At 48.3% G+C, this 14,007-nt stretch overlaps 1 protein-coding gene across 1 annotated transcript in view; it reads left to right on the top strand.

The window, feature by feature from the left end:
- Positions 1–767: 767 nt before the first annotated feature.
- LOC129327196 (zinc finger protein 883-like) overlaps positions 768–14,007 on the top strand; it is a 61,168-nt gene continuing 47,928 nt past the window's right edge. The window contains exons 1-2 of the mRNA XM_054975680.1: positions 768–850; positions 4,819–5,753. Of these exons, the coding sequence (XP_054831655.1) occupies positions 4,824–5,753 (930 nt within the window). The 5' untranslated portion in view covers positions 768–850; positions 4,819–4,823. The remainder of the gene's footprint in view (positions 851–4,818; positions 5,754–14,007) is intronic.

Genomic DNA, 14,007 nt, shown 5'->3' on the forward strand with positions numbered 1-14,007 from the left:
TTTCTTTCACGTGGACCACCTTTCCAGTGATATAAAGAAACTCTTTCTTCTCCTTCCAGGGTCCGGTGTCCTTTGAAGAGGTGGCAGTGTATTTCACTCAGGGGGAGTGGAGCCTGCTGAGCCCCGCCCAGAGAGCTCTGTACAAGGAAGTCATGCTGGAGAATTTTGGGCACGTGGCTGCTCTGGGTGAGGAATTCTCCTGGGCTGTCTCCTTCTGGCCACGAGGCTGTGAGGAGTGACTGTAAGGAACTCCTTCATAAGGGAGGACATGATCAGGCTGTGTGTCCTGGTCCCAGTGGCTGATCTCTGCCACTCTAGGATCCTTCCCCAGATGTGGGAGGGGTTGTGGGTCCTTCTTGTGGAGAAGGAGCCCTTCCGGCCTTGCTGTGCCTGGACCACAGGGGAGGGCATTGGATGAAATGCCATGAACCTCCATGAGTCTGGAGAAGGTGGGAGGACTAACCCGGGGGTGGGGGGTCCCTCCACTCTGTTCCTTCTCTTCTCTTGATACGTGGCAATGGATGGAACTCGACTGGCTTTAATTAGTTCTGATTTAGTTCTCAGGTGGCATTTCCATCTCAGCTTGGGAAGGAGGAGGCACAGACCTACCTGTGCCACATATGGCCCCATAACACCCCACCCCAATTACTTCTCTATTGTGTATTCTTGGCGGAGCTGTAATCTCGGCTTAGAATTGCTGCGTTTAAGTTCTCACAGAAGCATTATGCTTTCGTCGTTTTCTTTTTTTGATAAGAAGGACCTGAGAGTGCCAAACCAGATCTCATATCCAGGCTGGAAGAAGAGGAAGAACAGTTTCTCCGGATCTCTGATGAAGAGGAAGGATTGGCAGGTATCCACTTTAATCAGTTGTAGGGTGTGTGTGTTGCCTGTAATTCCTTCCAAGGGCTGATGGATTTTTGTGGCCTTGTTTCTCCTTGGAGTTTGAGCTTCTTCTTCAAAGAGCTTGGCTGGCTTGTGAATTCATATTGCGTTTTTATAGTCCGCCTTTCTCACCAGGATCCAAGGCAGATTACATACTGCAAGCGAACACAATGTAATAAGTAGCAAGGACATTCACAGAAAAAAATACAATCAGATCAACATGTAAGAAATTCAACAAAAAACAGCTAGAATAGGGTATGATAGCCACCCATTTGAAAACTAACATAAAGTCGAATGCATAGATGAAACCATTCTGAATTAAGGCATAATTAATTTACATGACATCTTTAGTAGCTTCGAACTACATCAGCAGAAAGAAGCCCGTAGCCTAGTCTACTGTCCCTGTCCCTTTCCAAGGTACCTCTTTGAGCCATTTCTTACGACACTGCCCTATAATCTGATTAGAAATCCCTCCTGAATCATTTGATCTTGCATGATTTGTGAAAGCCTAGAGATAGGGAGCTATCCTGATGTCCTCAGGCAGGCTGTTCCATAAGATGGAGGCTGCCATAGAGAAAGGACGAGTGTGGGCAGCTGTTGATTTTACCCAACTGCAGGGTGATATCTGCAGAAGGCCCTGTTCAGATGGGTGAAGCTGAAATACTGATTGCAGATCCTGGATATACGGAAACAGGCAACTTCCTCCTCCCAGGTCATATCACTTATGCCAAGTGCTGTCCACTCTGAGAGGCCATGGCTCTGTGGCCCTCCCTTTAACTGGAGGTAATAGGCCTTGATCCTGGAATGCTGGGCCTGCAAAGCAATGGGTGGGCTTTCCTCAGACATGACTGAAAGCAACTCCAGACAGATCTCACAGGAACGCATCCTACCTCCTCCCCGAGCACAGGGCTGTGTTGTAAGTGATTCTGAAGGGGTCTGGCTCCTAGAGATGAGCCAGCAGGATGTTATAGCCGTGCAACATTCAGCATCTTGTAGCAGAAAGCCTGGCTTTCTCAGCCTGTTGCAAACCCTAACCAGGATTAATCTTTTTCCGTTAATAGCTGAGGGGCTGTTGCCTGGAGCAGCCAGTCAGGAAACTGATAGAGTTCCTCAAGCAATGTGCTGAAATGGTTTTAATGGGGGAAGAGCTGCTCCACAGACACCCTGGCAGAGAGAAAGAGGGTGGGACAGAGCGGTGGCTGATTCCTTTGGAAGGGCAGCCAGGCTGGCCCAGAGCTTACTCAGGGGTAGCACAGGCTCTGGGTGAACAGAGGGCTGTTGCGGGAGGCAGGGTGCTTCTCCCTTCAGAGTTGATTGACAGCTGCCACTCTTGGTGCTGGTGGGGGACCGTCACTTCCAAGACTGCCTTCCTTTTTTCAATATAAACATGACCCTTACGGTGCCTCTAGGTGACACTTTTATGCTTTATCTCTGTCCTCATTTATGGTTGCTTCCGACTGCCTTCTCAAAGCAAGACTCCTCTAAAAACGCCTGCCCCTGTTTCTTAAAGCCAGTGGGTCTCGGTCCTGGAAATCTTCTTGTGAAAATAAGCCATGGCAGAAATGCCACTGATTTCTCCTTTGCTTATGTGACTAGGCCAGCATTTTCTCTCTCCTTTTGTCACTCTGCCCATAACTGTCTCAGTAAAATGCTGTTTGTCATTTAATTGCCACAAGCTACAGATCAGAGAGCTTTACAGATACCGGGGCCTACCAAAAAAGCAAACGAGTCCGTTCTAGATGAAATCAATCCTGAATTCTCTAGCGGCTCAAATGACAACTGAGGCCATCGTACTTTTTCATCACACCACAGGAGGACAAGACGGGCTGGAAAACACAATAATGCTAGGAAAAGTTGAAGGCAGTAGGAGAAGAGGAAGACCCAACACGAGATGGAGTGATACAGTAAGGGCACAATACATGCACAGAGATTGGCCAATACCATCCAGTCCTCCCAAACAAGATGTGTTTCTAGATACCAAAACATGGTATTCGTGGCGTCTGTATGGGGAGGGAATTTTGTGGTTTCCCTGGTGCTGATGCAGCTGAAGATAAAACGCGGTTGTCATGGGGCTTCCACCTGGCAATTTTCCCTTCCTCAGTTCTCCAGAAGCGGCTGTTTCGCTCTCCTAGGCCCCCAGGATTTTTGCAATTTTTTAAAAAATCAGCACAAAGTCCTCTTTATATTAATATATTGCCGTAGGTATATTAGTAGGTGTAGCAGTTTCTCTGAATTTCCAACCTTTAAAAAAAATAAAAGTCTCTTGTCACTTCCCTTGTGAAAATCTGCCTCTTCCTTATATCTCTGCAAGGGAAGGGGCTAGAGACTTACTTGAAAAGAGAAAGCTGGGAAGTCAGACCACCGGCTACAGCAGTTGCTAGAATGGTATATTGATATAACGGGAATCTAGTACCCTTTTTTTTAAAATAGACACCCCAGTGATAGGGTGAAGAAATGACTGCCACGGGGTCAGCGAAAATGGCTGCCTCGTGGGCCAGAAAGCCCAAATTGTCCCATCTACAATGCAGCCATCCAGATTTTACTGTCATTTTTCTAAAAGGCAGGTTTTAGAAAGATTGAAGAATAGCTGGGGAAACACTTGGGGGTACAGTTGTCAGCCTCCAGGTGGTGGCTGGAGATCTCCCAGAATTACAACTGATCTCCAGACAACAGAGATCAGTTGCCCAAATGGCTGCTTTGAAGGGTGAACTCTATGGCATTATAACCCCCTGAGGCCCTCCCCTCCCCTAGCCACGCTCTTTCTAGGCTTCACTCCCAAAATCTCCAGGAATTTCCCAACCTGGACCTGGCAACCCTAACTTGGGGGTGCATGAATGTAGCATGATGTTGTGGAGAAGCAAGGGGGGAAAAACCAGTTGCAAGAAGCACTGAAGTTGGGGCAGGGGACTGGTACAGAAATTCCCATTGTTGCCTTCTGAACAGCAGATCATTTGGTTCACCCCCCCCCCCCAGTTGCACACTCCATTTTTCCTGTGTGTTCATGCCAGGTATGGGAAAATGACCCCTCAGGCTCTGATATTTAATACAGGGCATGATTTACTCTTTGAGTCCTGGTCTTAAGCTACTAGCCACAACAAGGAGTTTTTTATTCTCTGGCCTTTTCCCTCCGCTTCCGTTTTACAACTAGGGTTTGCTCTCTGCTGCCACCTTCTTGCTAGAATTAGAATGGCAGGCTGAACTCTCCATGGAAGAATCAGCCAACACAGGGGCACACCTGGCTCTCAGCCACTAGGCAGCCCTTGGCAATTGGCTCAGGTGCCAGGGGAAGGGCACCAGTCAGCTCCATGCCCCCAGCCCCAGCTGCTCAACTACCACCAGCAGCCTACCTAGCTGCCCTTCCATGTCAGTAAGGACTGCCCCAGGCAGCTGGGGGGGGGGGGGAGCAGGCTCCCTGATTCACTCCCATTTTCAGGAGTGGGAAAGGGGGTAGGCCCTCTTTACCTCCTCTCGTTTCTTGCCTCCTCACAAACGAGCAGGGGGTTCAGAGGACAGGGGGACTAGGTTGCCACTCCTGCATAAGCCAGCCCTGAGCCAATGTAGAGACGTTTTCACTGAAACAGCTACTCTATTGTGAGGCTAAAGCAGGAGGCTTTGTGCGGTTGCATACCCTGAGGCAGGAAAAGGGAAACTTAAAATGCCTGGATCACTTGTGGGGGGGTGTCAATTATATATTCTATCTCTTTTGTTCTCTTGGGACTATATTCATTACAAATGTTTGCTCTGCCAGCTTTGACACCTTGGAATTTAGAAGGAATGGAGAAAGCGAGGGGGAGAAGTGGCTACAGATTGTGTGAGCTTAACCCCTGAGCATTCACAGAGGAGAAACATAACCATTGCAAAGCAAAGTAGAAAACTGTGACACAGAGAGGTTGTACATGTGACCTGTCATCACACCAGCTTTCTTTCTTTCTGCAGGAGGCATGGGGGAGTCAAATGGAAAATCTGATCATTTGGATTGTGGCGAAAGCTTTAGTATAAAAGGAAACCTTTTTCACCATGAAAGAATTCACATGGGGGAGAAACCATATGAATGCCTGGAGTGTGGAAGAGGTTTCAGCGACAACAGAAGCCTTACTCGCCATCGAAGAGTTCACACAGAGGATAAGCCACATAAATGCCAGGTGTGTCGGAAAAGATTCCGTAGGAGTGAACACCTTAATTCTCATCAAAGAATTCACACAGGGGAGAAGCCATATAAATGCCTGGTGTGTGGAAAAAGCTTCAGTCAGAGTGGAAACCTTAATTCCCATAGAAGAATTCACACAGGGGAGAAACCGTATACATGCCTAGAGTGTGGGAAAAGCTTCAGTGACAATGGAAGCTTTATTCGCCATCAAAGAAGTCACACAGGGGAGAAACCATATAAATGCTTAGAGTGTGGGAAAGGCTTCAGTGATAGTGGAAGTCTTACTTGCCATCAAAGAATTCACACAGGGGAGAAACCATATAAATGCCTGGAATGTGGAAAAAGTTTCAGTGAAAGTGGAAGCCTTACTTGCCATCAAAGAATTCACACAGGGGAGAAACCATATAAATGCCTGGAGTGTGGAAAAAGATTCAGTAAGAGTGGACACGTTATATCCCATCAACGAATTCACACTGGGGAGAAGCCATATAAATGCCTTGAGTGTGGGAAAAGCTTCAAGCACAGTGGGAACCTTAATTCCCATCAAAGAATTCACACAGGAGAGAAGCCATATAAATGCCTGGAGTGCGGAAAAAGCTTCAGTAGGAGTGGACACGTTACTTCCCATCAAAGAATTCACACAGGGGAGAAACCATATAAATGCCTGCAGTGTGGAAAAAGCTTCAGTCAGAGTTCAAACCTTACTTCCCATCAAAGAGTCCACATGGAAGAAGCCATAGAAATGCTTGCAGTATGGAAAGATGTTACATCAAATGAGCTGGCTTACAAAATAGGGAAGCAATGCAACCAAACAGTGTAATAATGTAAAGGTTTTAGAGATTAATAGCTAGGTCCTGAAAACCTGCTAGCCAGAGAGTAGCTACACTGGCATGCCTCTGCCATGGTGCCCCTCCTGATGGTTACTTCCCAGTGGGCATTCTGGAGGGGGAAGAACACACACTACTGTGCAAGGCCCAGATTGCATAATGAGCGCACAAGACTCCCTTGCAACACCCACCAACAAGCACTACCCAATGATGTTCCCCTGAGTGGCAAAAAGGGGCACAGCCAGCCCCCACCCACTGATGCAAAGCCCGTTGACACATGCTTCCATCCCAAAGGAGTGCCAGAAGAGAGAGAGCCCGCAGAAGAAGCCCATGGTTTTGAGCTTCAGAAACTAGTCTGCTCCAATGTGCCCACAGATTAGCTTTGTCAGGTTGCACTCGGGACTCGGAGTTCCCCCAGAGTTATGTCTGCTCTCCACGTAACAGAGGCTGGTTCCCCTGGAGCACATGGCAGCTTTCATACGCATCCATCATCCACCGGGGAAGGGCATCCATTATTTCTCTTAAAGAATTGACACACACAAAAAACATGCAGCCGAACACAAGGGGGCAGGGATAGCAGCCAAAATACAAAGCCCAGCTGTTGTCCTTGAAATGGTCTGACTGCAGCAAAATGGAAAGGTAGCCTGGGTTCAAACACAATGGAGCCCCTGCTACACAGCAAAGGGGCCGTACGCAGAATACCACTGGGTATTAGATAGTCTGCTACAGTCCAGACATAACCCCAGCAGTATGGGGCAGGCAGGGACCTTACAGAGACTGCCATGTCCATATGGAAAGGGTGGCTGGGACCCCTGGTTCAGCCCCCACATGCTAAGGGCAGAATCAGACCAGCCCTGGACAACTGAAGCTTCTCCCCTGGAAATCCCAGGCCACACTCAAAGGTCCTGTCACTTCCAGCAGCCCCTTCCACCCTAACCCCACCACCACCACCACACACACCTGCTCCATCAAGCTGCTTCATTCCTCAGATGCCGGCAGTTCTGTGGGGCAGTATTAGAGCCGGAGACCTGCCCCCCATGGCAGCTCCCACCCCATTCCCTGTGCAACATACACAGCAGCCAGCAGAGTGCGTGAGTGGGAGGGGTGGGGACTGCAGAGGGTGGCCGAATCAATGATTTAAGGAAAATCCAGCCAAAGTCCAGTGGCACCGTGAGGACCAATCACATGTATTCCAGCATGCACTTCTGGGAATTGGATCCCCCCCTCCAAACATGTAAAGAAGAAATCATTCTGGGAAACTCCGTGAGGAAATAACAGAAGGGGAGAGGATTTGGGTCAGAGAATGGTGTGGCATGAGAGGGACGGGGTGGGAAGCAAGCCTCATCCACTCCACACCAAACAGACAGGGACGCAACTGGATCGTTCCAGATTTTACTGAGCTGCAGGAAGGCAACACAGTCTGAGGGGTGGAGTTGCCAAATCCCTCTTACCAGCACAGCCCCTCTGCCATCCTGAGCTGCTCTGTGAAGCCTAGAGTGGTTGGGCGAGCTGTTCCTGTTGCAGCGTGTCAGTGAGTGGGGCGTTCATGCTGGAAGGAGCCAGGCAGGAGCTCTGGAGATGGGGGCCCCAGCACAGAGAGGCAGGATGCAGACTGGCCACAGCAGCCAGCCCGTACTGTGGCATGATTGTCGTCTTTGCTGAGTCACCACCTGCACGGAGGCCAAAGGCTTAGGGCCAAACTGCAAGTGACAACACAGGTTGGACAACAGCTTCCCTCAAGTTTTGATGGGAAATGTAGGCAGCTCGGCGGAATGTTGGACAAGCGACAGTTGAAAAGTCCATTGGACAGCAGTCAGAGAGCCAAGCTGCAAGACCAGGATGCCTACATTCCCATCAAACCTTGAGGGAAGCTGACAAGTGTCCAACCTGTGTCATTCGTCACTTGTGGCTTGGCCCTTAGGCAGTGATGGCAACCAGTGTGGTGACCATGACTGCTGCAGCCAGGGTAGTGGGTCTACCACAGTGTCTCTGGTTCCCCCTACCACCACTGAGGGGGACTCCATTTGCCAGGCTGCCCCTCTTGAAGTGCATGCCTTAGCGATCCAAATGACCCTTTCATGTCCCTTTGGTGGAGTTGCACTTTGACTGGGCCAGCTCCGTCTTCCAGTGCTGTTACATAGCGACCCACTTCCATAAGGCAACTGTTGTCATATTTGGCCAGCAGTTCTTCAGGGCACAATGGAGCAGCTGCCAGTCACCCCCTCTTGTGCCCCTCTCTCCCACCAGGAGGGAAGGAGGCCCCCTGGGAAGGGGCTGTTCTTACAGCCTTGTACAGTGGACCAGCCTTGGCTTGCCTACACACACAACACACACACCCCACTAGTCTCACATGAGGGACCCTACATGGGTAGGGTGCTGCCCAGTAGGGAGTGGTCTTAGGGGGCAGGGGGAGGTACGAGCAGACTCCTAGCCCAAGACTGCTGGATCCCTCCCCCTGCTTCCCTCTCAGGGGACACGTGACCTGCCCCTTTTGGAGAAGTGGTTCATCCCACAGGTGTCTTTCTCCAGAGATGAGGTCCCCGGAACAGAGACGTCATAGTTCTGCTCCATCAATGTTAGCTCTTCCCTTTGGCTGTAAGAGCTGAAGGCCCCTTCTGTGGCATTGCGTTTCCTCTCAGCTTTTCCTACTGCCAAGCTGATCCCCTGCATACACTAAGCATTGTCGTCACAGACCCGAGAGAGCACCATGCCACATGCGCTGATGTCTGAGCTATGTGCTTTTCAGCTGGGGCTCATGTCATGCTGAGGTGTGTGTGACTGAATACTCAGGTGCTGGTGAGGGGCATGATAAGCCACAACTGTGGTCAGCACCCTGAGCTTCGCCTGGGACATGTGGGTGAGGCCGCGGCAGTGGGGGGATGCTTGGACATCTATGGGCTATGCCATAGTTTTGGCCAGTGTAGTTTTCACCCACTGCAGGATGTGTTCCCAAGCTGGAGAAGCTTTAGCAGTTCTCTACTGCCATGCCACTGGACCTGCCCATTTCCAAGCTGGCATATGGGTCCCCTACCATATCCCTTGTAACCAGCCATTGTGGGCATCCACTGGCAGCCGACCGCTGCACAGCCACATCTCTGGGTTCCGCAGATAAAATCCCAGGACCCACCTGCATAGCTGTCAGGTATGCCAGCATGATGCTTCTCAGCCCCCCTTACCTCTTTTGCCCGGCCACCCACCCCTCAAGACTGTTGTTACGGATATAGCCACAAGGATAGGGGAACCGTTGCTGGATTTGATCTGGAAGATCATAGAAAATATGTCTGCATGGAGGAATAGAGTTCACTTGGTCTCCCAACTGGAAAGGGAGTTTAGTGGCCCCGAACAGAAGAACCTTGGAGAGGGGCGAGAAACGAAAATAGTAACACATTATTTCCAGCAAACCCATATCAATAGTTACTATGTGTTGAGGACCAGCGCAGAGATGTGTCTGAGAACGGCAAGAATGTCCAACTTCATAGAAATGTTGATTGAAGGATGGATGTACAGGTTGATTTATTTATTTCCATTATTTAGAGTCTGCCTTTCTAACTGAGACTCAAGGCTGATTACACAATATAGATTAGCACAGTGAACAAGGACATTTCAATAATAGGGTGGGGGGCCAAAAGGATATTTATATGTATGAGAAATTTGTAACCACTATTTACATAGACTTCATTAAGATACAAATGAGCAAAGAATGAACTAACAATTTTCATATCTTTTAAGATGACATTTTAAGTATAAATAACCTTGTATGGTGTTTGAAGTTACAAGATAGTTAGCCAAGGTTGTGTACAGTTATCAAGTGGGACACTTAGCAATGGTTAATAAAGGATTCTCAGACCTTATAAATATGGGGAATGGAGTTCATTAGGGGCTTCTTTTTAGAAGGGGCTCCTTGCTTGTGATCTGCTCAGCTTTTGGGGTAAGAATCTTATATATACTCATGTAATTGCTCTCCTTTAATGATCTGTGTAGCAATGATGGATGGTACAATTTTCTGCTGATTTACCTAATGTTGAGAATGTTAATTAATAAAGTTTTAATAAAATCTTTGAATGGGAGCAGAGATTATCTAATAGTATTTACTTGTGTACTATATCTGGTAACAAACCAGATATGTAACTGAGGTGTATGCTTGTCATACGTTGAATGATCTAATACAAGAAAGCTAACTAGTTGCTTAGTGTTTCTTAGGTGCCCATCTAGATCAGAATCAGGTCTGACTAGACTTTTCTGGAACACTGTACTGTAAAACTACGACCCTGTCCCCCTTGTTAAAATGCCACATGAAACTACTCCATTTTATATGTTCTGTGGCAAAGGTAGGATTCAAACTTGGGTCTCATAGATCCTAATCAGATCCTCTAACCACTAGACAATACTGGCTGTGGTAGCTCAGGCATGTGCTTAATCCCCTCTGCTTTGTCACAGAGGGGTATTTTCCTCCATCTGTGTCTGGGCTATATGTGCTTTTCTCATTTCTTGTGAGTAAACCTTTGCTTCCATTGCAAATATCGGAGGGATGCTTCAGACCTATTCCCTTTATTTTTGGCATTGCAAGTCCTACCATAATTTTGAAGCTGGGGGACAATTTTGAGACTCCTAGCTTGATTTTCTGATGAAGTATGCCTGCTGCAAATCAAGAACATTAGCTTCCATTGGTAATAGATGGGAGTGAGAATTGTGGAGAAAACTCATAAGTGACGTCTGTCTATTCTAGGAATTGTTGGAAAATCTATGGTTTCACCATAGAGATTCCAGTGATAGCTAGAAAAGTCTGATGTCACTTCTGGGTTTTCCCTGGATGTGACATCATGCCATCGCTGGCAGTGCCTTCATGCCGCCCCCAGACTTCCACCAGTTGACAGGTGTGGAAAAAAACAAGTTGTAACATCTTCTGTTGAAACTGCTGGTCTTGTGCCTTTATTAAAGCTCCTTCTTGCATTACCTTAAACTTTTACCTCAAAAAGGCCCTGGTCTGACCCACACTTCTTTTTCTTCCACACACAGAGAGCTTCAAAACGTCTCTACTTTAACCAGGCTTTTACCTCAAGAACAACAATAATAATATTTGATTTATATACCACCCTTCAGGACAACTTAATGCCCACTCAGAGCGATTTACAAAGTATGTTATGATTATCCCTACAGCAACAATCACCCTGTGAGGTGAGGGGCACTGAGAGAACTCTGAGAGAGCTGTGACTGACCCAAGGTCACCCAGCTGGCTTCAAGTGGAGGAGTGGAGAATCAAACCTGGTTCTCCAGATTAGAGTCCCATTGCTCTTAACCACGACAACAAACTTTTGGCCCCTGATTAGCAAAAAAAGCATTATGCTTAACCAAAAGTAGAATGTATCCGTTAAGTACAGAAACCTGATGTTTGCAGAGTATTGATAAGGGCATTGGTTTCAGAATGAATTCATAAGTTTGGTGGTTTCAAAATAGTTAAAAAATCTTAACTCTATATTCACAGACCCCGTCACAAGGACTAATTTTCCACACGGATCTTCACTGACAATAAACACTCCTCTCATGCAAACAGACGTAGCACTCAGGCCTTTCAACAGTTCACCTGATTTAGCCACAATAAGACTGTCCCTGAGATACACACAGACTGACTTAGGCTCCCATCTGTTTGATTTAGCCAGAACAAACACTTTCCCTCAGCGCTCAAACTAAAAAAACTGCCCCCAGGATATGGCTACCAACCAATCAAGCACACTTCCCTCACCCATCCAGCTGGAGGTTGGCAACCCTACTTTGTCTCCCTCTTAATGGTGTTTCTGGGCTGTTTGGGGACTGCATTTGTATGGGAAGGTTTTACATGGACTCATTCTGCAGCAGAGGAAGTCGGGGGGGGGGGTGGTTGGCTGGGTGGGGAGGGGTCTGGGTGTTCTGCTTTTCCTGGCTCTTCCCTGAGTCCTACATTCCCTCCCCTTCTTTTCTGCCTGAAAAATAGCTCCTGTTACCTTTTTGAGAGGGAGATGCAAAGGCCCTACAGCTTGGAAAACCAGAAGACGTGGTAACTTGAGAAAGAGGCAGAATAGCTCCTGGGGGGAAGCAATGTTGGGTAGTGTTTAGAGGTTAGACTACTGCTTGGCGGAAGGCTTGGGTTCAAACATTGGTTCCCATTTGGCCAAGCGTTCTCTCAGCCGTATCTACTTTGCAGGAAGGTTGTTTGGCGAAAATGCGGGGACCTGAGTGCCATACTGAGCTCTTGGGAGATGGGTGGGGTAAAAATGCCATAGAGATCCCTCTTGGGGAAGACCCACTGTTCATCCAATCTGGGAACCATAGTCAGTAGCAATCCAGGGTTGTGGTTCTTACCCGTGGATCGTGGTAGCAAAAGAACGTTTTAAAGAAATCTGCACAGCCAATCAGATTTCAAATGGCCAGTTAGAAGCCCTGCTGGTCAAAAGCCCCGTCTTGTCCCACTCACTTTCTAAACAACACCTGGCGGGTGCCGGGAAAGCTGTTGGCAGGAGCCACGGAGCCCATGGCCACCACGTTGGGGACCCCTGGTTTAAAAGGTCAGGTTTAATTGCTTATGCTCTGTTTCAGCATTGTTGTGGCTCTTCATTGGATTTCTGCTCATTTTCAAATCTCTACAAATGTGCATTTACATACCCTGATGTATTGTTTATTGGAAGTCTCATCAGCTTACGCTGGAATCCACCTTTTCAGTGAGAAAGGCAGAATATAAATGACGTAATCAAAGTGGCAATGGTAGGAATTGAACCCAGGACCACCTACATGCCATGCTAGTGCTCTGCCACTGAGCCACGGCTCTGCCCCAGATAATATACATGGATCAAGCTGCTTAATACTGACTCAGAATATTGGCCTGTCATATTGGACAGTTGTTAAACGTAACAGAAATAGTTACATGAATCGAAAAGAGCAAGTGGGGAAACCACAAGAACTTTGGAGAGTACTTCATGTCTCCTTCTCCACACTCTTCCCTCTTCCCCGTCTACTGGTAATTCCCAACCTCTCCGTGGCCGCTGCGGAACCTTGGGAGGGGTGCACCGGTGCGCCCCGTCCTCTCCTAAGCAAGCTGTTATTGGGGAAGAGCTGTGCAGGTGGGGTGGGCCTTCCTGCCGCTGTGCCCCAATTGGGGCTGGGGAGGGCTGCACAGGCAGACCCTTCCTTCCCGCCACCGGCCCATCCTGATCAGGTCTGGGGAGGGCAAAGCCAACCTGCTGCAGAGACTTGGGAGGACTGTGCTTGCTCCAGGATAAAAGGTCAGTCGTTGCCAATACGGCTCACCTTTTATAGAGTAGTAGATGTAAACATCTACGAAATTGTCCCAGAGTCTCTGTAATTGTCTTGTGCTTAGAATATATATTTTTGTATTAATTTTTTCCACCCAACTTAAGGTGTCTGAGGCTCTCTTCAAAAGTGCCAAAATCTACACAATACCATAGATTAGGACTGTGGCAGGCTATCTAGTAGTGACCCGCCAGGCAGAGCAAGACACACCCTTGGGCCCAGCAGCAAGGCTCACCTGGGTGGAGCAGGGTGGGACCAAGGACAGAAGGGGGCGGCCAGGGTAGACTCAACAACAGGTCAGCTTTAGCAGCCTGCCACAGAGAGGCTCAGGAGGCAGTGAGCAAGCCAGGTGCAGACTCTCTGGGCCCAACCAGTTTAAGGCAGGGCGTGTCTGAGGAAAACAGGGCATGGCCTAAGGAGCAGGGAAGAGAGGAGGGTGGTGCATAGCTCAAGGACCAGATGCGAAGCTGGGGCCAGATCGGTGTAGTGGTTAAGAGTGGCAAGACTCTAATCTGGAAACCGGGTTTGATTCCCCACTCCTCCACTTGAAGCCAGCTGGGTGACCTTGGATCAGGCACAGCTTCTAGCTCTCTCAGCCCCACCCACCTCACCGGGTGATTGTTGTTGTGGGGATAATAATGACATACTTTGTAAACTGCTCTGAATGGGTGTTAAATTGTCTCCTGACGGATGGTATATAAATTGAATGTTGTTGTTGTTGTTATTGTGAAAAGGAAAGAAGGGGAAAAGGGAGGAGGTTGGCCAGAGGGGAGAGCACAGGAGCAGAAGTGACAAACAGAGCCAGCCAGAGTGTGGATTGATCAATAAAACAAACTGTGCAAGAAAAGAGTGACTGGGTTGGCGCACTCA

The sequence above is a fragment of the Eublepharis macularius genome, chromosome 4 (assembly GCF_028583425.1).
Source record: "Eublepharis macularius isolate TG4126 chromosome 4, MPM_Emac_v1.0, whole genome shotgun sequence".
Taxonomy (NCBI): domain Eukaryota; kingdom Metazoa; phylum Chordata; class Lepidosauria; order Squamata; family Eublepharidae; genus Eublepharis; species Eublepharis macularius.